Raw genomic sequence first — 24,584 nt, 5'->3', positions numbered from 1 at the left:
GTGTGTTTTTTATTCATTATTTAATGGTTAGTCAAAGTAAATGGTTAATTTTATGTAAATACAAAATAATGGACTGCCTTGGTTTATTGTCACATAAAATGAATTGTGAAACTTGTGCAGAAAATAAAGTGTCCATTCTGATATTTTCCCATTGATTCTGATGTTAAGTTATACTTATTGTTCAATGATTTACTTACTAAATTTAACGTAAACAATTCTGTTTATTTTAAAAGCAGTTACTGAATTATTATCCATCCTGTGATTGAGTCACATAGTTTACAAAGATACAGCGGATGGTCATTACACCAAATCTGAAGCAATGCATTAATGTTGGGGCTCAAGTTCTGCTACAGTGCTTATTACAACAGAACTGATGTAAAGTTTTACCTATGACAGCATAACTTCAAGCAATCTCATTTATTAGAAGGAGTTGCAGGACAGTGGTGAGCTGCAATAAAAGTAGAAACTGATCAGCATTTGCTTCTCTGAACACTTACGGTGCTCATATCAAGTTGCTCTCCGCACTATTTTCAAGCAAATTGAAATCATAATTTCGACCATGTACAAGATAGAGCAAGAAAGAAAATAGAGCTAGAGAGTGGAGCCAGAGGAAAGAATCAGAATACAGAGGGATAGGACAGGATCAACAAGTGTGGCTTTGGTGGGCTTCTGCATTTTCACAAGTCAGACAGCTCCAATTTGCATGCAATTCAATAATTGTGCATAATTGTTTAAATAACCTCTCATTTCAAAACAATTAATTTCAAAGTTGATGTCCAAAATATAATGTAGTGCCACAGGGATTTATAACACCATGTACCATGTACAGTGGTCAGTCTCTTAACAGCAAGACAATTAACTTGTTTGTATTTCTAATCTGGGACTGGTTGGAAAGTTATTCATTTTCAACATTAAAAATCTTCCTTGGATACATTTTATGTAATTAAATTAGTTTGAAGAATTCCAAGAGGACATCAATAATATAAAAATCTTAGTTAATTACAGCTGTGGAGGTAATCAGATTGTTGAAACATATGGAGGTTATTGAACAATCCTGATCCTGGAGGTAGTAAAACCCTGGCCACACCACGCCAATGGTGAAGGAATTAATGGTTTCTTACTCTGCGGCAGATTTTCCTGATCCCGAACCTGGGGCTATTGAATCATGTATGTGCAATGGATACAGGAAAATCAGGTGAGGAGAAGCACACACCTGTAAAATAGCTGGCACTTTATCCCTTGTTTGTTGTGCATATGAAATTCAGAAGCCTGAGTGGAAGACAAGGAAAATTTGTCCTAATGTCTCTCAGCTTGCATAAACTTCAAAATTCATCAAATCAACCTCTCCAGGAATATTCTGGCCAGGAAGGTAATTTGGCCTCCAAGTGCAAAGTCTTGGTGGCCATGTGCACAAACACGTAGAACTACAATATGTGAAAGTTGCATTGGTCACTTCAGGCCCCACTCGTCAGGTTGAGCCATCATTTGTATGAATACAGCTGCCACTCTCAAAAATAGATTTTTAGCACCAAAAATTATGGTGGGATGGATGGAGCTACTGCCCAGCTGTATAATCCAGGCATCACTCACAGTACAGTTTGTAAAGCAAAGCACAAGCAACTGAAAATTAATAACACCATTTTTATAATTTAAAAATACTGGAGTCAGAGTCACAAAACAAAACAAATCAAGTCAAGGATGGTGTTAACTAATACTGAGATTAACAGCAAAAGACTCAGCTGTAAACTGGTCTCTAAGCTCTTGAAGCAGACAACATATTACAGAATTTCCTTGATAAAAAAATCCATTAGATATTGATAACGAATGCAGATGAAATTAGGGGATAGAGGTGTAGCTGAGGGAAAGGGATGGAGCCGAGGAGTTCCATTACACACCATCCTTTACATTCCAAATCAGGCAGTAGCACCAGAATTCTTGAGGTCACTTCTTTTCCAAATAGTTGCTTATTTTCTCCTTCTGCCACAATATTTTCCCATTGCACAAGGGGATCCTTCAGAAAGACAGAAGATAGATTCAATTGGTCACAAAATTACTTCTAGCTTAGCCTACAGCTATTCAAAACAGTTGATGTGAAATAATTGGTGAAACTAAATTTGAAAAGATTATGCTAAATAAGATTCTGAATATCTTTAACATTATGAAACTCTTCCAGCATTGGTTACAATTAGGTTTTAAGTAGAAGTAGAGTTGTGATCAGAGAGTTTTGTTGGTTCCATGCCTCTTTGACGTGTGTAGTTTGAATCAATTTTATTAATTCCTGGGATAAGAGTGTTGTCCAACAAAGGATGATTGAGTAAAAATGATCAAAGTCACTAAAGTTTAGAAGGATGATGAGTAATCTCAAGACATGCAGGATACTGAGAGGAATTGACAGGGTTGATGCTGAGAAACTTTCCTATGGCTTGAGAAACTAGTGAATCAAAATTCATTAGTGACGAAATGCATGTGCCCATTGAAACCAATGTTTTCCCTGACTTTGGTTGAGTACTTCATAACATTTTTAACCAAGTGTTGCGATGGTCCTCCAATTTAAACTTGGGAGCTACAGTCACCATTATTTCCCAGCTTCTGGAAGATCCTCTGGGACCGATGTGTCCCCGGAGACTCAACTGCATCTGCAGCAGATTAGTGTATAGTAAGTGAGGCTTGCAGACCAATTTTTTTTTGCTATCTAGCCATTGACCTCATTGCAAGGTATTGGGTTTGTGTTTCATGTACGAATCAAGCTCAGTGACGGAAATAAACAATCCAGACACAGGTAATGCAGTAATATAACTTGCTGAAGTCAAAGGGCTTGGTGATTCCAAGGCCTAGGCTAGTGACTGTTACAAATGGTGACTCCAACAAAAGAAATGCAATCACTTTGAGAATGTTTACTTTATTCAAACACAATCAAACTCACTGCATATCATGGGATGGAAAATTCACTATGAACCAGTAACAAATTACTAAGGCTAACTTGAAAATACCATGCCTACCCTTTCAGTCCCTGTGTGTCGATTGGTTACAGTAATTTAACTGCTAAATTATATTCTTAATTATATTATATTCTTAATTGCCATGCTTTCCCTGCTTGTGCCAACTCAAGACAAAGCAAGGTTGGCTGCATCATTTCAACTCTGGAACACACTGGATTATATCACTCAAGAACTTCTTTGGTTGGCGAAATAGAACCAGAAACAACTTGAATACAGCTGGAGGAAAGAACTATAAAGCCTACCTCCCAGCTCAAAGAACATAACAATATTAACATGCAAAAATAATTAATGGAATGAATGAGCAAGGCCGTCACTAAACCAGGAGCTGTATCTTCAGTGACTATTTGCTATAATCAGTACACTGAATGAGAAGATGTAATTAAAATAGTGATTGTTGTAAGGTGCTTACTAGATCTAAAATAAGGCATGCATTCGGGCAGCTGAGAGCAACAAAGCACACAGAGAAAATGAAGGTAAGCCTTTGGGAAAGTAAACTTGGGCTTAATGTGCTAATCAACCCAAGAAGAGAACTGAAAAGAAACAATTGCAGTCAGATGCATAGATGGAATTGCAAAAAATAAATTTTGACCTGCAGACACGGGATCATTAAGATTGACTGCAGCTGCTGCAGAGACCAGGCTGACCAATGACAGTGGGTTCCTGCAGAAACTAAGCTGACAGAATGACTGCAGGATCTAAATGGTTCAGAACAACTGCAGGTTTGCGCAGGGACTGAACGATTCAGAGTGATTACAGTTGCTGCAGAGACTGAAAGTTTCAGAGTGATTGCAGATTTCTATAGAGACTGAATGGGTCAGAGTGATTGCAGGTTTGTACAGAGGCTGGATGGGTCTGAATGATACAGAGTGACTGCAGGTTTATGCAGAGTCTTAACGGTTCAGTGTGCCTGCTGGGTGCTGCAGAAATGGTAGGTTCTTGCAGCGACCAAGCTGACTGACTTTAGGTTGCTGCACAGATTGAAATTACAGTGTAATTGCAGTTGTTGTAGAAAATGAGCAGGCAGAGTATTTACAACTTCCTGCAGAGACCAAACTGACAGTTAACAGCAGGTTGCAGCAACAACTGAACCAACAGAGTGTTTGAAGGCTGCTGTAATCATTGAACTGACAAGTGACTGAAGGTTGCTGCTGAGGCTGACTGTTTCACTGCATTGGCCACCTGTCTGATTTGAATCCTGTCCAAGATTTCCCTTTGTACAGTCATGTTTACTTTCCACTTAATTGTTGTACTGTGCTTGTTGCTTATCAATATGCATTATTCCTCAATCCTTTGGGTACTCTGGATGTTTAAGAAACGTTGAAATATACTGTCATGTCAGGAGTTGGACCACAACAGTAGGGATCTCATAGGACTTTTTTTTGATTGTGGGAACCAACAGTACTTAGTCAAGTTCATGCAATTATCTTTAAGACCGGATAGCACAGTTGTGCATATAGTAGAACTGCTGCTTCACAGTCCCAACAACCCAGGTTCAATCCTGACCTCTGGCACTCTCTGTGCAGAGTTTACATATTCTCCCTGTGACTGTGTGGGTTTATTCTGGGTGCTCTGGTTTTCTCGCACATGCTAAAGAAGTTGACTTGATTGGTTAATTGGCCACTGTAAATTGCTCCAAACATGTAGGTAAATGGTAGAATTTGGGGGAGTTGATGGGAATATGGGGAGGAGAGGAAAAAATAGTGGAGGATTGGGATTGCACTGTTACCAACATTGACGCTATGGGCCAAATGTTGTAAGAAAGTATGGAAATATTGATAAAAAAAATCTGAGGGCATGTGAAACATTAAAGAGTTCCGATAAATGAAACCAGTGGAAGTTAATAAACAGCTGGTAGAAAAAAAAGAGGCACGCCTAGGGCAAATAACATACTGGAGATCAAAAGGAGAAGTCTTTCAAAAAAACTGAGGTGCCTGAGATAAAGTCAGTTTTACAGATGGTAAGGATCATTTGGACTACTTGTCTGTTTTAGATACTGTGGCCAATAGAGTCAGGAAGAAGGTATAGTAACTGAGAAAGCAGAGTGACTGCTCAAAATACACTAATGTATGGAGACTAAAAAAGTTGAAAATGTATTGTCGAAAAAGAGGAACTGACAAATGAAAAGAATAACTGGCTATTTAGCAATTTTTTTTGTGACATCTGGGAGATGATGTGATAGGAAGTTTCAGCAGTTGTGAGGTGGCATTATTCAAATACCACAGCACCTTTAATGTTCCTGGAAATGTGGTCCTTGCTTGCTCACAGTTGGAAATGTGATTGTAGTAGATGACTGATTTGTCAGGGCATCCTTACAAATCTGACTTTACTGAGCTGCAGGTAGGAGGAATGCTCTTTAAATACCCTGGGCCGTTATAACCTCCTTCTGAGAGCCTTTCTCTCCCTCTTCCTCTGTCTAATAAATTGCACTTCTCTATCTGCCTTCTACTCATTCTCTCAGCTGTGCTGTTCTTTGTTGTATGCCTACAAATGCACCCATCCCTGGAAGCAATAGCATTTACTTAGAAGACTTAAAATCAACAAGATGTACTTTGGCACTTATTAGAATTTGAAACAACTATAGTAAACAAAAAAGACAAAATATTCTGCAGATGCTGGAGGAACTCAGCAGGTCAGGTAGCATTTATGGAGGGAAATAAATAGTTAACGTTTTGGGTCGAGACCATTTATCAGGACTCAAACAGCAAACACTTGTAGGAATATAGAACCATCCAGAAAAAAAGGTAACAAATAGTTCTTATAAATGGAACTGTTGGGGTTCCCTTTCTGCCGCTGATAGCGCGTCCAACAGTATGAGATTATTTGATGTTGAGCTCCAAAATGCATGAGGGCATCAAGGTGATATTCTATGTTGAATGTCATCATGAAAAAGTTATTCTTCGCTCATGCAATGGACACAAGATCATTAGAAGCACAAGTCAGACGTTCAGCTCGTCATACTTGTTTTGCCATCCAACAAGATCATGGCTGATCTTGAATTCCCTGACTATCAAAAAATATATTGTCAAAAAATAAGTATCTGTCAGCGATTAAGCCTCAACTGTGTCCCTGAGTAGAAAATTACAAAGGTTCACTATGCTATGAGAGAAGCAATTTCTTCTCATTATCCTGAATGGCTGACCACTAATTTTGAACGTATGAAGACCCAAAAGAAATGTTCTATATTTCAAGTACATTATCTCTCATTCATTAAACTCAAGGGAGTATCGATCCAGCCTGCTCAATCTATCATTATTGGACAAAAGCGCTTCCCCCTCACCACACCCCCTCCCTATTCTTCCCTAGGTAGTGACATCAGATGTGTACACAACATTCTGGGTGCAATCTCACTAGGTCTCCATATAACTGCAGCTAGATGTCTTACTCAACTCCTCCTGCACTAAAGCCAACCTACCATTTGTCTTTCTAATTGCTTACTGGACCTGCACATTAACTTTCAGTGATTCACGTGCAAGGACACCCAGTCGCTCACAACACCAAAACCTTTCAATCTTTTCCATCAAAGACAACCTCATATTTTTCCACATCAGATTCCATCTGCCATATCCTTGTCCATTCACTTAGCTTGCCTATCATGCCCTGCAGTTTCTCCCACTCCTCTTCAGAGCCCACACCAACTTTTTTAACATCAGCAAACTTGGATATATTACACATGATACCCTCATCCAGATCATGGATATAGATTGTGAAAAGCTGGGGCCCAAGTATTGATTCCTACACTTTCCCTATCCTAATATGACCTATTTGTTCCTATTGTCTGTTTTGTCTGTTAAGCAGTACTCAGTCTTCATCAGAATATTGCTCTACATTTGTTTAAAAATCTATTGTGTGGCACCAACACCTTAAGTGAAGGACTTCTGAAATTCTAAATATAACATTGGTTCTTAATTCTGTTTGTTACAACTTCAAAAAAATCTAATAGATTTATCAAACATGATTTCAAAATCAATGTTGATTCTGCTCATCCTAATATTATTTTCTAAGTGCCCTTTTACACTGAACGATAAATTCCAATATTTTCTCTCCTATTGATGCTATGCAAACTTACCTAAAGTTCTGTTTGGGTCTCTCCATCCTTTGTTAAATAGTGGGGTGACATTGGCTACCTTCAAATGTTTTAAAACGGTTCTAGAATCATGGGAATTTTAGAAGATGAAAACCAGTGCATCCATTATGTCTAGAGCCATCAAAATTCTAGCTAGCAGGTCATCAGGTCCTGGAGATATATCAATTTTCAGTCCCATTAAGTTCTTGTATACTTTTTTTAAACTAATGCTAACTTCTTTGAGATCCCCATTCACTTTGCACCTACAGTTCTTAAATATCTCCAAGAGGTTTCTGTGTCTTCTTTTGTGAAAAGAGATGCAAGATATTTGTTTAACTCCTCTGCCATTTACTTATTCCTGTATCTCAGTCTCAACGTCAGCCTCATTCCATAAGGGACCTTCATTAATCTGAGCTAATCCTTTCCTTTTTACAGATTAATGATGCATTTATAGTCCACTTTTACATTTCTTACTAGACTATTTTATCTTTCCTTATTAATGACTTGGTTTTCTTTGCTCTTTTCAAAAATTTTCCAAATCCTGAGACTAATGACTTTTATTGGCAACATTATAAGCCCTTTCCTTTGATTAACTAGGATGAATACACAAATGATTTAAATGAAGAAATGAAGTTCAAAACCCCAAGAAATAAATGTAAGGACAAGCTCTGGTAAATCAGTTACTATTATATAAACTGACTTGTGGGAAAAGAGAAGTAGGTATACCTGCATCTGAACATGAAGTGATAAAAACAAAGGACACAAAATTCTAATTAATTGTGTTATCTGTCAGATTTGCTCATTTATGCTGGCCACCTAATATTTTGAGGGAAGTGTGGGTGCAGAAACAGCTATTTTTATCTGGTAATTTAATCAATTTGTATATCCTTATTGCCAACATTTAGTCAGCTTTTTAATTCCTTATTACCAAGTTAAATATTCAATACCTGCAGCCCGTAGGTATCCTAACTGTCCAGTTCCAGCTCCATATCCAGCTCTGACTTCTGCTAAGTTATTAGACATTTTCAGAAATACATACCAGCTCTCACATCTTAATTTTCTTGTCTCTGAAGAGGGCTGATATCAGCAGCCACATTAGCCTACTGACATCAGTATTAAGTTGTTCAAGTGCAAGTCAAGATGCCTTTATAATTTCTATATAAGATCATATTTTCCCTTTCCTATACAGCTACTTATTTTCCTATTCTGTTGTGCCTCACCTTTCTTTTCTAACGTTCACTATATTAACAGCTGCTTAGTTTGAATTATGAGATGTCATGTATGGTCTTTAATGACAAGAAATGAGAGAATCACAATCTGAATTAAACAATGGAAGTGTAAAAAAGCATTTTTAATTCCCATGCAGATGTCTTATTTTAACCATGATTCAGAATTTCCCCAAAACTATTTATGCTTGCAGCCAGTAGTTAGCTCTGTTGGTTTTTACCACCCTGGTCTATGCACCAAATGCCATGGTTACCGTATGTTGTGAAAAGTATTAATTGTTCAATCATTCATTTGTCCCCAAAATTTAGTTGGGAACTTATTTCTATCACCAAAGACTAACAACACAGTTCCTTTCTCCTCAGTATGCCTGCAATATGCCAACCCTTTACCTCAGAAATAAATTCCTACTTTTTACCATTATTTTTACTTGTTTACCCATCCTTTGCTCGACCTTTTCACACAGTAGGCAAATCATTACAAGAGTCACTGATATATCATACCTACAATTAGTCCACCGTCATTATCTCCCCCATCTTTCTAGTACTACTGTTTTCTCCCAGTGCCGTATTTTTGTGATAGTGATCAATACTAGAACGTGGCAGTAGAATTTACGATTCAAAATCATATGTGGTTTAACTAAAACCATATTAATACTGCAGTGCTATACCAAGTGCATAATAGGAGAGCCTTGAACATCATAGTCATTTTATAGATGTGTGCCTAATATTGATTGCTATATCAAATGATTACATTCTGCTATGCAAAGCATTATAACCAGTTATTTTAGTATAAGCCCATCGTGCAACATGTCCAAAAGATTCTTCATCATCCCATTTCCAATTATGTTAGACAAGTGGCTTACATTGTTAACATATATTAACATAGATCTATAAATTACAGTAGAATCTACAGAGATAGCCATCATGTTCACAGCAATGGACATTTTTATTTTGGAAGTATATATAGCACTCACAACCTCTTGCTAAGCATATATAGCACTCACATCATCTTGTTATAAATACTGCTTGAAGAATGCATTTCCTGTTGAGTAAGTTTTTGCAGCAATTAAAATATATTTTGTTGAACAAGAAAATTGTACTTATCATCGTTTCATTGCCAAACCATTCCTACAGAATCAGTTTTCCAGGTATACCACTTATCGTAAGCCTAAACTATTATCAGAATTATATTTGGAAATTCAAACTCATTCAGGTGTTCTTCATTATGTGCATGTGGAATATAAAATGTATCAGATCCTTACCAGGTTGATAATAGGGTAAGAATCCAGCAGAGTCTCTTTGCCCAAGCCCTGAAGAAGAACCAGAGCATGAGAACAATGATAATCAAACAGCCTCTTAAACTGACAGGATCATAATAGTTAATAATTATTTTGCAATGTGAGACATTGTTTATATTCAGTTGAAATCAAGCTCTTTTAGAAGTTGTGTGTAATGTCATGCCACCTCTAGCCAATCTGCACAATGGCATGATATTAGAACAGTTCTCTTAAACTTATGAAATAGTATTCTCCTTATCAACTGTGGGTTAGGTGCCATTACAGTGAGTGGTTGATTGATGAAAAGGGTGTTTGAAGACTAAGGCATCAGACCTGGCTCAACAGTCATGGTCTACTGGGCAGCAGAGGTCTCTGTCCTCCTGAGACCTTGGCTACTTACAGCAGCCACCTCAAGAAACTAGAAAGATATCATCAATGCTATATCTGTAAAACCCTCCATGTTCATTGGAAGGACAGTGAACCAATGTAAATGTCCTCATCCAGGCCAATATCTCCAGCATTGAGGCCCTAGTTACACTCAGTCGGCTAGATAGGGCAAGCTGCATCATTTGTGTGCTCAACACCAGATTACTGAAATAGACACACTAGTCCAAGCTCTGTCATGAAAAGAGATTACCAGGTGGATAGAGGAAAAGATCCAAGGATGTGCTCAAAGTCATCTTGAGCAATGTGACATCCCCACTGACTCCTGGAGGATTTGTGGCCCATTACTGCTGAATGTGGAGAAGCAGCATTTGGGAAGATATTGAGAACCTTAAGTATATGCATTGAATCAAAAACAGGCCCTGAGAACAGCAGGAGTACACAGCATCACAAACTACCCATCCTCCCATACCATCAGCCACTTCTAGCCCCAACTGTGGAAGTATCTGTGGTTCCCACAACGGGTACAGCAGCCACCTCAGAACCAACAAATCTGGAGTGGGAGCAAGTCATCCTTGATTCTGAGGGACAAAAGAAGAAGAAGAGAAGAAGACAAGAGAAGAGGAAAAGAAGAGAAGTAGAAAAGATAATTCTTTTTTCCCAAGTTGAAAAATGCTAGATTGAAGCCCCAGTTCAGTGAAGGCAGTATAGCAATCTAAGCTGTTTCTCCAGTGTAGAGCCTTTTAGGATGCAGTGATAAACTGAAGCCTCAACTGCATTCTTGTTTGGATGTAAACACTCTCTTGTACTATTACTGGTCATTCTAGTAGGTTGTTGACAGTCAGCTGGACTTTTGGTCAACTTCAGATTTTTTTGCAAGGGATTTAATTGATGTTATACCATACACACCAAAAGGAGTGATATTCAGCTTCCAGGCAAATATATTTAAGCTATCTGAGGCGGCCTGCAAAAGATTTCAGGAAGACAGCAACAGGTTAGCAAGATGATCAAATCAGTGACAGATTCAATTCATTGTGGAGAGTTTAAGATAATATACTTTGGATGGAAATGTAATATCAGGTCTGTATACTCAAAAGGGAAGACTACAGCAGTTATCACATAATGATACATTCTTACAAAACATTTTATACTATAATTAGACCACATGTACGGCTTTGTATTTTCCTTTATAGAAAGAGTATGGAACAGTTCAGCATGTGAGCAATATGAATAAGGGATTACAATTATGATTTGAGACACATGGACTATGGTTAAGGGGAGATTTAAAATGAAGCTTAAGTAAGAGGCATTAAATGCAGGCCTTGTCAGCATCTTCCAAGTCCAGAAAAATGAATAAATATAAAAATACACAGCCCACACTAAAGGTTGGGGATTTACATTGCTGCCTTCAAATTAGTCTACATTGGTTGAAAGTCGATGGGATCACTAGTAAACTGTTTGTTCATTATCTTTCTAAGAAATAGGACCAGCTGTCAGGCACATAATCCAGCACAGCCTCCTCAGATCAGGTACTAACAGGGAGAATCAAACATGTGGTTTTATGGAAATAACATGCTAACAATACTTCCTTTACCAGGGTGATAATTAAGACCAAGTAAGTCAAGAGGAACAACTAGAAATTTCCCACCAAAGAATTTTCAGTTACCTAGCTTGGCTGCTTTAGCTCCAATGCCTGGCTGCACTCCACCTGTTCAAAGAAAAGAGAGTCACATCATGTAAATGACTGAAGGTTGAATTTTCTCATAAATGTGAAGTGGCATCTAAAAATAACTGTTAATGACCTATTACCCATTGCAGCTTTGGAAGCAAATAGAAATGTTTACCAAGGTCCACTGCTGGCTGGCAGGAGTGGACTTCCTAATCAGGTACTTAGCCTGTTTGAAATGGATAGGGATCCCATGATGTCAAGAGGAACTGGTTGTCATTTTTGAACTAATTTGCAGCCATACACACTCTTAACAAGCATCAGGGACTATTCAGCCAGAGTGCTCAAAGGGTTAGTTCCTCTTCATTTCGGTCCCATAAACTAGCCTGTAACATTGGCTTCACCCTTGGGTCTTTCCCAGAATTTGACATTCCTTTGGCCCATAATTGGGCAGGGCCACATAATATTGTGGTGGCCTGGAACCGACAGGCTTCCCCAAGATACGCAGTTTCAACCTGCTAGCCTGATGCAAATGAGGCCTAGATTGGAGTAAATGGCAGGGCGCCAGATGGCTAGATGGTAAACTTCATCTACCAGGAACACAGATATTGCTTGGAGAAAAATCCGCTTCTAAATTACAGCTGTTGCTATCTGCAATGACTATCTTAAAATCCAAGGGCAACAGTTATATCACTAAAGCATCTCCAAAGTTAAACAACAATTTCCTATTCATAGATCATGGCATTTAAAAAGCAGCTACAGCAACAAAGAATCCATGTAGAGTTATTCAGGTTTCATTTGGCATCATTCACTTCTTCCATTGCCAGTATCTTGAGTTAAAGATGATTTTAAAACCTAATGTTTTCACCTTCAGTGGTATTGCTCCTCTGAAATGTTGGTACTCATATTATGCTCTGTACCAAGCACTAACAAAACTTGTTATATTTAATTTTATATGTTATATGTCTTAGGAAATTATCAGGCTTTTTGGTTCCTTTCTTTGCAAATGGAACAGGAACCATCTTAGATAACATAACAGTTTTCACTTCTGTAAATAATACCTACCCCTTGTTCCAGAATACTCAACAACATGCTAGTTATTTAGCGGTAATAATGGTACCTGGTTGGGGAGTCAGAGGAGCACTGCTGGGTCGAACTCCAGTTACACCTGCAATTACCATGCACACACTGTTAACTCTTTGAATTTACTTTCACTGTCCAGAACTTGCTATGTTCAGAACAAGATATAAATTTATCACCCACTGAATGTAAATGTAATTCATTCTCCTGTTAATACTGAATATCTAAACTGATTCAAATCATATTGATTACAACCATATTAGTTTCAGTATAACTTTCAGCAAGGCTGACAGTATTCATGTGTTCTGTACACTCGTGAATGAATTAGATGACTTTGTTCAAACATTAGGTTGGTTCATTGAAAACAAATTCTTTCACCGCATGCCCATGGAGATGATTGATAAATATTTCTTGATCTAGTAGCTAGTGAAGGACTGCACATGTGGCATTTTATTTCCAAAAATGGGAAAGTGATGTTGGTAACGGCATTCAGTTTTTGAGATACAATGCAGTACAGGATGCAAAATGGCTTAACCTAGGGAAAGCTCCATCTGGAAATGCCCTACAAAACCCACTGGGAATAGTTTCCCAGAAAATGAGACACTATTCAGATGCTTCAGTTATACTACAAATTGACCATGTCATTTAAATATTCCTCACAGTTCTGATGAATGTAGACCAGTTGCTGCGCAAGATCCAATGCACTTCAATTTGATGGAATTATTGTGCTGTCCTTTAAGACTGTCAAGTGCTATGGGCCTTCATAATCAACACACAGAGAGCCTCTATCTGATGATGTCATTACATTATTGGTTTCTTTACCTAAACTCATCTGCATCAGGGTTAGCTCTAATTCTGTCTTACTTTACTACATAATCATAACAAACCAAATTTACCTTCATCTTATTACTATTAACTGTATGTAATCCTATTTGATCTAAACTATGCAATTGGATTTTTCATCTGTTAATTAACTACAGCTGACACAAATTATTAAATACTATCAAACATGTCAATTTAACACTTACAAAGAACTCATATATCTTTAAAGATTCATTAATGCTGAATCCTGCAAAAATACTTTGGCCCTGAGAAAAGATTGTTTTCTAGATATTTTATTCTCTTGGTAATGAGAAATTTAATTCATGGTTTACTGATAAATGATTTTTGTCAGGTATCAATTTTATCTGATTTTCAAAGGTATGTAGAATGATATACAATGTTAACTACAGTGGAAAGCTCTGATCCAATATGTTGTCTTTCAGTTCAGCACCCTCAAAGTAGGAAATAACTGCCTTCACCCTAAAAGTTCCATAAAATGTTAGAATATTGAAAATAAAATGAAAAGTCATGATAAGCTCATTCTTTTCATCGACCATCAACAATCCTTTTTATCACAGCCAGATCCTATTCCTGCCCAAATACTGAATGCAGCAAAACATCAGAACGCATGCTGTGTCACATCCTGCATCTTATAGTCGACACAGCAGTCTTTATTTTCTAATCACTATCACTTTAAATGACCATCTGCAGTTTTAAAAAAACACTGCTCACAAAATCTGTACCTTCTTGACATAACATGTCCATTATCAAGCATTCCAAATGACACAAACACTAGACTATACCTATATTCACCAATTCTTATAGTCTTCAATTTTAATCCTATTCACAAATCCTTCCACTGATATAAAAATATGACAAATCATACAGTGCAGCAAGGAACTAATTAAAGGATTGAACCTTGGTTCCACCATTATGCAGCATCAAGAGATCAGTTTTAAACTGAAAAAGACAACTTAAAACCAGTGAAGGTAATCTGTTGCTTCAAAAAAGACATTAAGGTATTACTTTGCGATGAAATTAACAATTATGAATGACTGAAATTTACAATTTTGCAGTATTTTCATGGAAAATCTCTTGTCCAGTGGAAAAAAATACCATCTGTGAACTAAGAAATAAACTCTCTCTATTTTTGCATACCGCACACAAAAAAAACTTTATCAAAAAGCAAGTGATGAATATAGTCCCAATTATTACTTTGTCTCTTTTTATCCCAGACTATTGCTTAGGTCAGGCAATTGTGAAAATCTATTTGAATCACTGAAGATTCTGAAAGATAGTTGCAAATGGACATCAACAGTTCCGAAACTTTTAAATTATTTTGGCAGTTTTAAGACAATCTAAGAGAAATTGTTGTTTGAATGAAGAAACAGGTATAAATTTAGTCAAATGCCCTGTAAAGCTACTACAATATATTTGAAACACTCTTCTTGTGAATGTTAATTTTTGAATTACTTTTATGTTCACATAGGCTGTGCTTTTGACAAAATTAATTTCATCCAAAACATAACTTTGAAAACAAATGATCAAAAAGCTGGCTTATTGCATTTGGATACTTTAAAAGAACTTAGGAGTGGCCTCAAGCCAGTTACACACTAAGATTTTCTCTACAGACCCACAGACCTCGTCAACCTTTTTCCATACATGCAACGATGTCTTAGGAAAAGTGACGCATTGGTATTATTTTGGATGCACACCTACCACAATGACGTTCTCAGATATTGCATATAGCATAATTCAGTCATATTCTCATGAACACATTCATGGAAAGCAATCGGGACTGTAAACTAATGTCCAAGGAACATGCCATAAATCTAATTAACCTTGTCTACATCTAGAATACTCTTAAGTCTCCTTGATTCTTTTCAATGATTCATGCTGTTTCTTTTGGTCATTAACGGATGAATATATCAGTTTCATAGGTTTGGAACTTCTTGTGATCCCATATGGTTAAATACATTAACATAGTGGAAGTCAGATACTGGTGCATCATGTACACCTTGTATTTGACCCCTCAGCTTTACACCAGCCATGATTTGTGTATGTGGTACAACCTCACTCATTTCCACGGAGTTGTCAACCCATATGGAAAATATCTTTTCTCTTTAGTTTTATAAAGATTAATGCTTTAACTAATTCACATCAGTTAAATATTTGTAAATACAATTATTTTTTAATTTATAATTAATTTATGGTTTTTAATTTATTTTCTACCACTTCCAATTATTTCTCGGGGTAGCGGATAGTGGCTTCCACTGAGGATCAGCTGCACAAAAATGCAGTCAAGGTGGTATAGTGGCAAGGCCTCCAGATTCATTGCTTGAGGCTGAGTCACTTGTCATTGTACTGCTCCACCTTAAAGGACAACCTAGCAGAAAGACATCATTCAATTGGACCTGCAGGGCCTAGAAAAGTTGTCACAGTGATTGCAGGAGGTGGGGGAGGGATTTGTGGGGGTGAGAACAAAGATGGAGGTAGGTCAAACACAATTTGGTCCACTACTGTGCCATAGTGTTTACGGTTGAAACAGTATCATTTTATGCTGCAAGTATACAGTCATAGAGTGGTACAGCATAGAAGTAGATCCTTTGGCCTACCACATGTACGTGCCTTTCTGTATTAATCCCCTTGCCTGTAGTTCAATATCCATCTGCGCCTTGCTCATTCCTTGCTCATATCCAGATGCATTTTCAATGTTAATACTGATCCTGCCTCCAACACCTCCCTTACCTCTCAGATCTGGTTTAAATCTCTTCCCTCTCACTTTAAACCTAGTTTCAGACACCCCTACCATAGGAAACAGACACTGGCTATCAACCCTATCATGTCACCCCTCAACCTCCTTTGGTCCACTGAAAACAGACCCAGCCTATCAAATATCTTCTTATAACTCAAGTACTCCAACCCAGGTAACCCTGTGAATCTTTTTTGCATCCTTTCCAACCGGAACTGCACACAATGCACCAAGAATGGTCTGACTAATGTTCTGTTCAACTGTAACATGATGTCCCAACTCTTCTACTCAATATGTCACTGATGAAGGTAAGCATATTATATGCCTTCTTCACCACCCTGTCAACCTGTTGTTGCCACCTTCAGGAAACTATGTACTTGTACCTCAATGTCTCTCTCTTCAACAACACTCCCCAAGGCCGTCCCATTCAATGTGTATGTTCTGCTCTGGTTTAACCTTCCAAAATGCAGCACTTTGCACTTGTCTGAGTTAAATTCTATCTGTCATTCCCTTGCTCACTTTCCCAGTTGATATATATCCTGTTGTAACCTGAGACAGCTTTCTTCACTATCTGCTATACCACCAATTTGGTGTCATCTGCAACATGTAGTTTTTAGTTTCCTATTTGTTGTAAGCCATCATGTTTTGAAAAAATCTATGGTCAAAAAATTTCTCAAAGCCCTGGATACTACTGAATGGACACTGCAATTTTTCAAAGGAAATGTGCTGCCTGGGACCAAGGCTATACCCAAGAGGTTCTGGGAAGAGATCTGATAGAGGCCTTGAGTCGGAGGTGTGGTCGAAGTTGGTGATCAGGATTGGGGGCATATGCGATGGTGGTGGGGAGGAAGGGTGGTGGACTGGATCCTCCACTGGAAGGCATCAAAAAAAGTGGGCATTGGTGGGTTTATGTTGATGAGAGTTAGGGGCTGATTGAAGGCTGGTGGGAAAATGGAGGAAAATCAGTACAGTGATAGGAGGGAATCTGAAGGATAAAAGGTAGATATGTGAGTTATCTTGGCAGGGTACCAGTCCAGCACAATGCAATAAAAACATGGTTTCTATTTGTCACATCCAGGACAATGTGGATTAATTGCTCTGGTAGTAATAGATCTGAAAGATTTCATTTGCTGTCCATCTGACACTTACACTGTGAAAGACATTCAAGCACAGTTCAAGCCTGATTGATCCAGAACAATATTAAGCAACCAGAAAACATTGTTACTGCATTTCACTCAAGATTGTTTTCTATTGGTGAAATAAACAGGGTTATGTAATTTCATTCCTAGGCTTCTATTTTTTTTAATTGACTAGTATTTGATGACAAAGTACTGAGAGAAAAATGATGAAAACCTGCATTTGGTGCAAAAAGCCAGGGTGAGGCATAAATCACAATTGATGTTATCAGGTGCACTACTGTTTCCTTTTAAAGTTAGTTGCTGGTGTTGTGGAATGTCATAAGTTCATGTCAAGTTGTGAGTTTTAGTGGATAGAAGATGAGTGTCTGTTTCTATTAGTAACCTTGTGGCAAAAAATAGGAGTGAAGATTATGGGGGAAAATCCATTCTGCATCATTTAAAAACAGTTATTATACTACCGACAATTTTCTTAGGTTATTCAATAGTCAAATTTATCTGAATTTAACTACTACAAAAGTTCCTCCAACTCTTCCAAAGATCTTGGTGGTGAGCAATGAGACAGAACTGCAAAATCTCCAGAACAGCTGATGTCATAATCTACATAGGAACTAAGTAGCAATGTAAAACCATAAATCTCATGACTCTTGCTTAGTTTTATGGAGGAGAAATCACATGGAAAGGCACATTTCACAAATGAAAATATAATAGAGTATCTGGGTGCCAATAGGCCAACTTATCACAAGGTATAACTGCTCTACTAAATATAGCCCACATCTACCTGCTGACAAAATTAACTTAAATATCTGCTTTGCAAAATATGTGTTTCTTAGATACTTCCTATTCTGCGTTAATTGGAGAAAATATTTTCTCTTGATGTAATGAAACTTTTGACTTTTCTCAGATGCACAACTTGCATTATGTAGCACTCCTCACCACTCAAGCAAGAAAACATGACAAAATAAAAAGAAATTCAGATACTAAAAAGGAAGTGAGGAAATAGTTTTTAAGAGTTTAGAGCTTCTGGAGCCTGTGAGAAATGGTGCAAGGCATAGTGGTTTGGAAAAATAATTTGAAAAGAAGGCATGATGACTAATGATTGGATGCTGATAAAGGATGTGAAACAAGACCTTTAATTTCCCATCTCCAAATACCTTGTAGAAGGTAGTAAAATTACTGAGTATATTGGTATGTTACTCCTAAAGAAATATGGTATGGGATTTGAGTAACACCAGACTAGGAAAAGGGTAAAGCTTTCCTTTCCCAAAGCAAGTTAATGAACCAACTGGAATTTGAAGACAATTTGATAGTTTTGTAGTCATTTTGATATTGCTAACTGTGATGTACTTCTAGATTTTTAAAATTCAGTTCAAATTTTCAACCTGCTATTTTGGGGTTCAAATTAATCTGTACAATAGGAGAAGAGTTATAAAAAATCTCAAGAAACTTTTGTAAACAAAGGTGAGTATCTTGAAATTGATTTTCTGGAACATGAAGAGTCAATGGATCTGAGCAGGATATTACAGAAATGCAATTTATTTTTGTTGTTACAGGAGAGTTGTAGTGTAAATATTTAAATTAGATAAATCTTGTGAATACTGGATATGAGAAAGCACTGATCAGAAATGATCCTTAGGGATATTATGGCAAAACTGAGGATTTCATCCAAAGTGAAGGTAGGTTGCAAGCAATTGTTTAGAAGTGTAGTATTGATTTAATGTTGAAAACTATTAACAGTTGTGCACAATGAGAAATTTGAATAGGTAATCAGAAAAAAATCAGTAAATCAGTATCACTGGTACATGCTAATGATACTGAAATAGGAACGGTCTGTTAAACTCACACTGAGAGGTAGAAAATTTACACTAATGAGAAGCAGCAATAAAATCTTACATTTCTGTGAACTTACTAAATTCAAACAATAATAAAACAACATGAATAATATTAAACACAGTAATCATTACTCTTATGTTAATCAGGAATCCAAAATACTAAATTTGCGTGCCTTCTTGGCCTTGTTTTCATATCAATTCCAGTAAATCATTGTGGGAAGTCCTATATTTCCATAGTCAAGTATCATTTCATTATAGCTGGGTTCAAGATAAAATCCGTTAATTGGGAGTGATCACTTCACAAAAACTTCAGATGGACAACTTTTGGTAGCACTGAGTCCAATCAGATTCAATTTTTTTCCACACAATTAAGCCTCAGGGATTGATAGGGATTGTAGAACACCTCAATCCATTGCTTTCAATTTACCCGTGCATTGTTATTTAAAGCCAAGTCCTTTCTATCTATATTACCAATATTGCTTTCTTGGATTTTTCTGCTTGCATCCTTGGCAACCTTTGATTTTGGCCTAATATATTTTAAGACAGAAATATCCCACACTGTCACAAACAGAAGTGGCTGACTTCCCAGTTATTTGAGACATCAATGGATGTCATTTAATAGACTTATGAAATGCAATTCATCAGTTTATCCTGAATGTATCCTCCAAAAGTCAGCTATCAATTGTTATTATTCCTTTGTTTTTGAGGAACCAGACAAAATGGATTACTAAAGATCTAATGGAAAAAGCTGCCTCTCTCAAGACAGTGCATTACCCAGTCCAAGGCCAGGCTGCACGCCCACTCCATCGCCAGGCTGCACGCCCACTCCACCACCTACAATGCAATCATAAGAACTTACTGCTTCCATATAACAATTCAATTCTTTAGAAATAAACAATGGAAATTAGGGATTTTTGGCCAATATTGCCTGGCAACAAAGTAATCCAGACATTCATGACAACATGGTCAAACACTTATTCACTATAATTCTTCCACATGGCATAGAAGTACAGATGCTTCTTCAGAGGTGCCAACTTTAATTTAAGATTAACATGAAAACCAATCTGACTGTTCACATGGATACAAAATATTTCATGGCAATGAAAATGGTTTTGAAGATCCCTGCTACAGGACATCTATCTCAAAGGATGATTTAAACATAACAGCATTAATGAGTAGAAATGGATTAAATGATATTAATGTATTTTATTTTCTGAAGTAGATTATTTCCATCTGAATTCATTATATTAGAAATTGATATCTACCCACCATTAATACTGAAAAGAAATGAGAAATTTTAAGAGAGCTTCAATCCCTACTCATTAAAACTCATGACATTTTTTTAACCAGTCACTGGATGTTCTTGACCATTTTTATGAAGTAACCCTTTAAAAATTGTCAAAACATATCTCATTAAGGGGAAAATGCTTGCCACTTCCCCTTATTATTACATTTAGCAGGGAAGCTTCTTTAACTTGGAGATAGCTTATTCTATCCTCAAAATCATAATAATTTGATGGCTTTGTAAGGTACTAAATATATAAGTAGAAAGGTATAACTCTATACTTAGCAACTCTGGATGCAGTAGTAATATTAGAAAATCAATATGCAATGAAACCATCAACGCTGATGCACAAAGGTTACTACAATAAGCAATGTGCACATTAACAGCAAAGCAATATTCCTGTAAAATAATTCTTCTGGCAGTTTCTGCTACCTTAGTGAGGGTGTTAGCAGCTGCTTTGTTATTGTCCACAAGAAGAAGGGAAGAATGCATAGCAAGCAAATTTCCATCTGGAATACAGTTTTCAAATTTAAGATTCCTTACCACACCTAGAATATCATTTGCAATTCTGGTTTCCTTACCTAAACATGGAGTACTGTATACAATTTTAGTCTCCTTACCTAAAAAAAATGCATTTACTTGTATGGAGGGATAGCAGTGAGGATTCACCAGAGTGGATCCTGGGATGGTCCATCAAATGAGGGGAATTTGAGCTATGACTCTATTCTCTAGTGTCTAGAAGGAGAGGTGACATTAAAACATACAAAATTTTAACCAATTCAACAAGGTAGATGTAGGGAGAATGGAGCAAAAAAAAACAAACTACTGGAAGAACTCAGAAGTGGTCAATGTTTCAAGTCAACCATTCCTTTGCTTCCACTCCTGTTGTAGAGTCTTGACCTGAAACATAGGCCATTCCATTGTCTCTACAGATGCTGCTGACCTGCTGAGTTCTTCCAGTGGTCTGTTTTTTGCTCCAGATTCCAGCATCTGCAGACTCTTATGTCTCCAATGTAGGGAGTCTGTTTCCTTGCCAAATGAGCTAAGGTTCACAGTCTCAAAATATGGGCAGGCTATTTAAAACTTAGACAAGAAGAAAATTATTTGCTCAGAGTTGTGAATTCTCTACTCTGGAAGGGAGTGGAGGCAAGGTTCACAGGACACAGTGATAAGGCAGGAAAATAGTGTTTGTGATAGAATCAAGATAGAAAATCAATGATTTTGTTGAATGGCAGAACTAACTTGAGGGGCCGAGTGTCCTGCTTCTGCTCCTATTTTTATGTTGTTATGCAAGTACTTCTGATCTGATGGTATCATCACAATTTTGGAGCTTGATGCTTCAGTTTACATCTTCTCTTAACCTTGTATAGCTGAACAGGCATTCAGCAGCAGAGAGGACTGCCATCAACAGATAATATTTATCATTCTTGACCTGCTGCAGCCTAAACTGGATGGAACTCCACCAACCTGATTTCATTCTTTATCAATCCAGCAATTATGACTTTTGCTGCTTGACAGCTTTTATTTTGGCTTTGATATTACTCCTGAGGTGCCAAAGGAATTTTTACTATGATATTTATTTAAAGGGATCATCCAGGTTTATCATTAATTAATTTTTACTGGTTGTTTTGACAATTCTACAAATGTTTGGTGCTTTTTAAGAGTTAAAAGATGCTAAACTTTGCAAGATGTTGTGGACTTGGTGTTAACGGTCTTTGACAGTTTCCAAGCTTCCACATAAATCAGTTGAATCCTAACTAATGTGGACTAATGTACGTTCTTTATGAACTAATGCATGATTAGGCGATTGAGCAGAGATATACAGATCAAAAGAAAATTCTAGAAGAGGGAGGAGGACAAGCTCTCTGTCAGAGGCTACATCTACCCAGCATGGTCAGAGAGAAATTCTCTGATCTGTACCTTAGTGATGTAAAATGTGTGAAATGTCTGCATTTCATTAAATGACATCTTCACTGAATCTACCACTTTCCCCAGCACATTTCAACTTTAAAAAAGGCAAAGAAAAAAAAGAGTTGTAGAATTTTCCATGATGTATGGCTGAAAGTGATTCTATATTCTTCATATCTAGTTAATGTGGGACCACAAACATTTCATCACATGGGTCAAGATATGAGTTGAAGGCACAATTTTTCAACTACACTCTCTTCTTGCTCTACTACTGGGTCTCTTTCTTAGACAGTTCCCCGGTATTGAAGGTGACTTATTCCCACTCTGGTTTTGTGGGTTCTGAAGTGACTGATGAGGACAATGTGGGAAGTGCAGACTCTCCCACAGATGAGGCAGCAGATAGCCAATGAGGTGAGCAGATGAGTAGCTTGTGAGGTGGCAAGTTACTTCTGCCATTTATACGGAGTATCTGTGTATATTCATTCAAATTCAAATGACAACAGAAGGAAAGTAATGTTGGAACTGGTGTGAAATTTTTTTTCTTTACATTTATTCAGTTGTGGATGGGACCATTGCTGTTAAGGTCATCAGTTGATAACCATCTCTCATTTCCCTTGAGAAGGTGGTGGGGAGCCACACTCTTTAATCTTTATCGATCTTGTGATGAAGGCACGAACTTGGAGCTTCAGGATTTTCATCCAGTCATGTTGGTGCATGATTTGGAGGGGGACTTACAAGTGGTGTTGTTCCCATGAGCTTGCTAACCTTGGCACTATGTTGATGGTCGGGATAGTTCAGGATATGGATTGTGTGCTCTGGAAGATGTTCAGCATCATGAATTTTACAGGAGCTACACACATCCACACAAGCAGTGAGAATTCAAATCCAATTCTTGTTAAGTTTACATAGGGCAGAAAGGTTTTGGGAAGTCAGGAACTGAGCTACTTATCCTGGTTCCAATCAACAATTAGTCAGCTTTGTAAGCATAATGACATTTCAGCCAGGCTTAACATAGCTTCATGTTTTCCAGGATGAAATTCAGAGAGAGTTCTGTTCAGAAAAGAAATGAACTTGACAGTTAATTTGGAGAAAAAAATTGCCCTCAAGCAAATTGGGGAGATTTTTGGTGTGCTTACACCTTTACAGTGATTTTTAGAATCAACTCAAAATCTAACTCAAAGGTTTCCTCTCACAAAGCCCAACATTCCAAGAAGATTTTACATCTCATGTGGGGTCCAAAGGTTGCTCTTTCTTTCTTAGATGAAAGAGATTTATCTTCCAACCATTGAATTATTCATAACATCTTTGCTGAAATATTTAAAACACTCTATCCAGTTCAGAGGCAGGATCATCTTGCCCCCAGAACATTCTACGCAAAAAGATGCATTTCACTGTGTGTTTCAATGTACCTGTGACTAATAAGGATATCTTACCTTAGATGTGAAATTCTTGAACCTAGCCTTTGGTATTCACTTATGGGGATACCTTGACTGATGACAGCCAATGCATACTTAATATCTCATATTGAGATATAAGATATCTTTATTAGTCACATGTACATCGAAACACACAGTGAAACGTATCTTTTGCATAGAGTGTTCTGGGGGCAGCCTGCAAGTGTTGCCACACTTCTGATGCCAACAAAGCGTGCCCACAACTTCCTAACCTGTACATCTTTGGAATGCGGGAGGAAACAGGAGCACCCGGAGGAAACCACGCAGACACGAGGAAAACATACAAACTCATTTCAGACAGTGGCCAGAATTGAACCCGGGTCGCTGGTGCCGTAATAGCATTATGCTAAACTAATACAAAATTAAAACAGCTCTAAGCTGATGACAATCAAAGAGATAAAAATATTTTTTGAGGAGAAATCCTTTCCTGAAAAGGTTTTTAAATATGTTGCAATCATGAAATAATTCAATGAAATGTGCTCAAAGAATATGTTAGTTTGTGTTAGCATTGAAATCGTACTCCTTTTCACATGAGAGCAATGGCTGAATGAAAGCTTGTATGCAATACCTTGGGGACTATAAACTTGCACACAAACCACAAAGTGCTTAAGAGTCTTGAGATGATAATGTTGCATGCCACATATCCCCCACCAAGTGTGGATGATGTCCCCTTTCCATGGATGATAGCCAATTTAGGTAG

General features: G+C 37.4%; 1 protein-coding gene across 22 annotated transcripts in view; it reads right to left on the bottom strand.

Annotated features, from left to right (window-relative positions):
* Positions 1–225: 225 nt before the first annotated feature.
* elna (elastin a) overlaps positions 226–24,584 on the bottom strand; it is a 168,846-nt gene continuing 144,487 nt past the window's right edge. For 16 of the 22 annotated variants that reach the window (XM_052035703.1, XM_052035710.1, XM_052035692.1 and 13 more), the window contains 5 exons: positions 20,012–20,071; positions 12,736–12,783; positions 11,616–11,657; positions 9,551–9,598; positions 226–2,011 (listed from right to left, as the gene is read on the bottom strand). In XM_052035703.1, coding sequence (XP_051891663.1) covers positions 1,965–2,011; positions 9,551–9,598; positions 11,616–11,657; positions 12,736–12,783; positions 20,012–20,071 — 245 coding nt within the window. In that variant the 3' untranslated portion in view covers positions 226–1,964. The remainder of the gene's footprint in view (positions 2,012–9,550; positions 9,599–11,615; positions 11,658–12,735; positions 12,784–20,011; positions 20,072–24,584) is intronic. The other 6 variants (XM_052035699.1, XM_052035705.1, XM_052035708.1 and 3 more) reach the window with 3 other exon arrangements.

Source organism: Pristis pectinata, chromosome 21 (genome assembly GCF_009764475.1).
Source record: "Pristis pectinata isolate sPriPec2 chromosome 21, sPriPec2.1.pri, whole genome shotgun sequence".
Classification (NCBI taxonomy): domain Eukaryota; kingdom Metazoa; phylum Chordata; class Chondrichthyes; order Rhinopristiformes; family Pristidae; genus Pristis; species Pristis pectinata.
The sequence above is the reverse complement of the archived record's forward strand: the minus strand, read 5'-3'. Positions and strand labels throughout refer to the sequence as shown.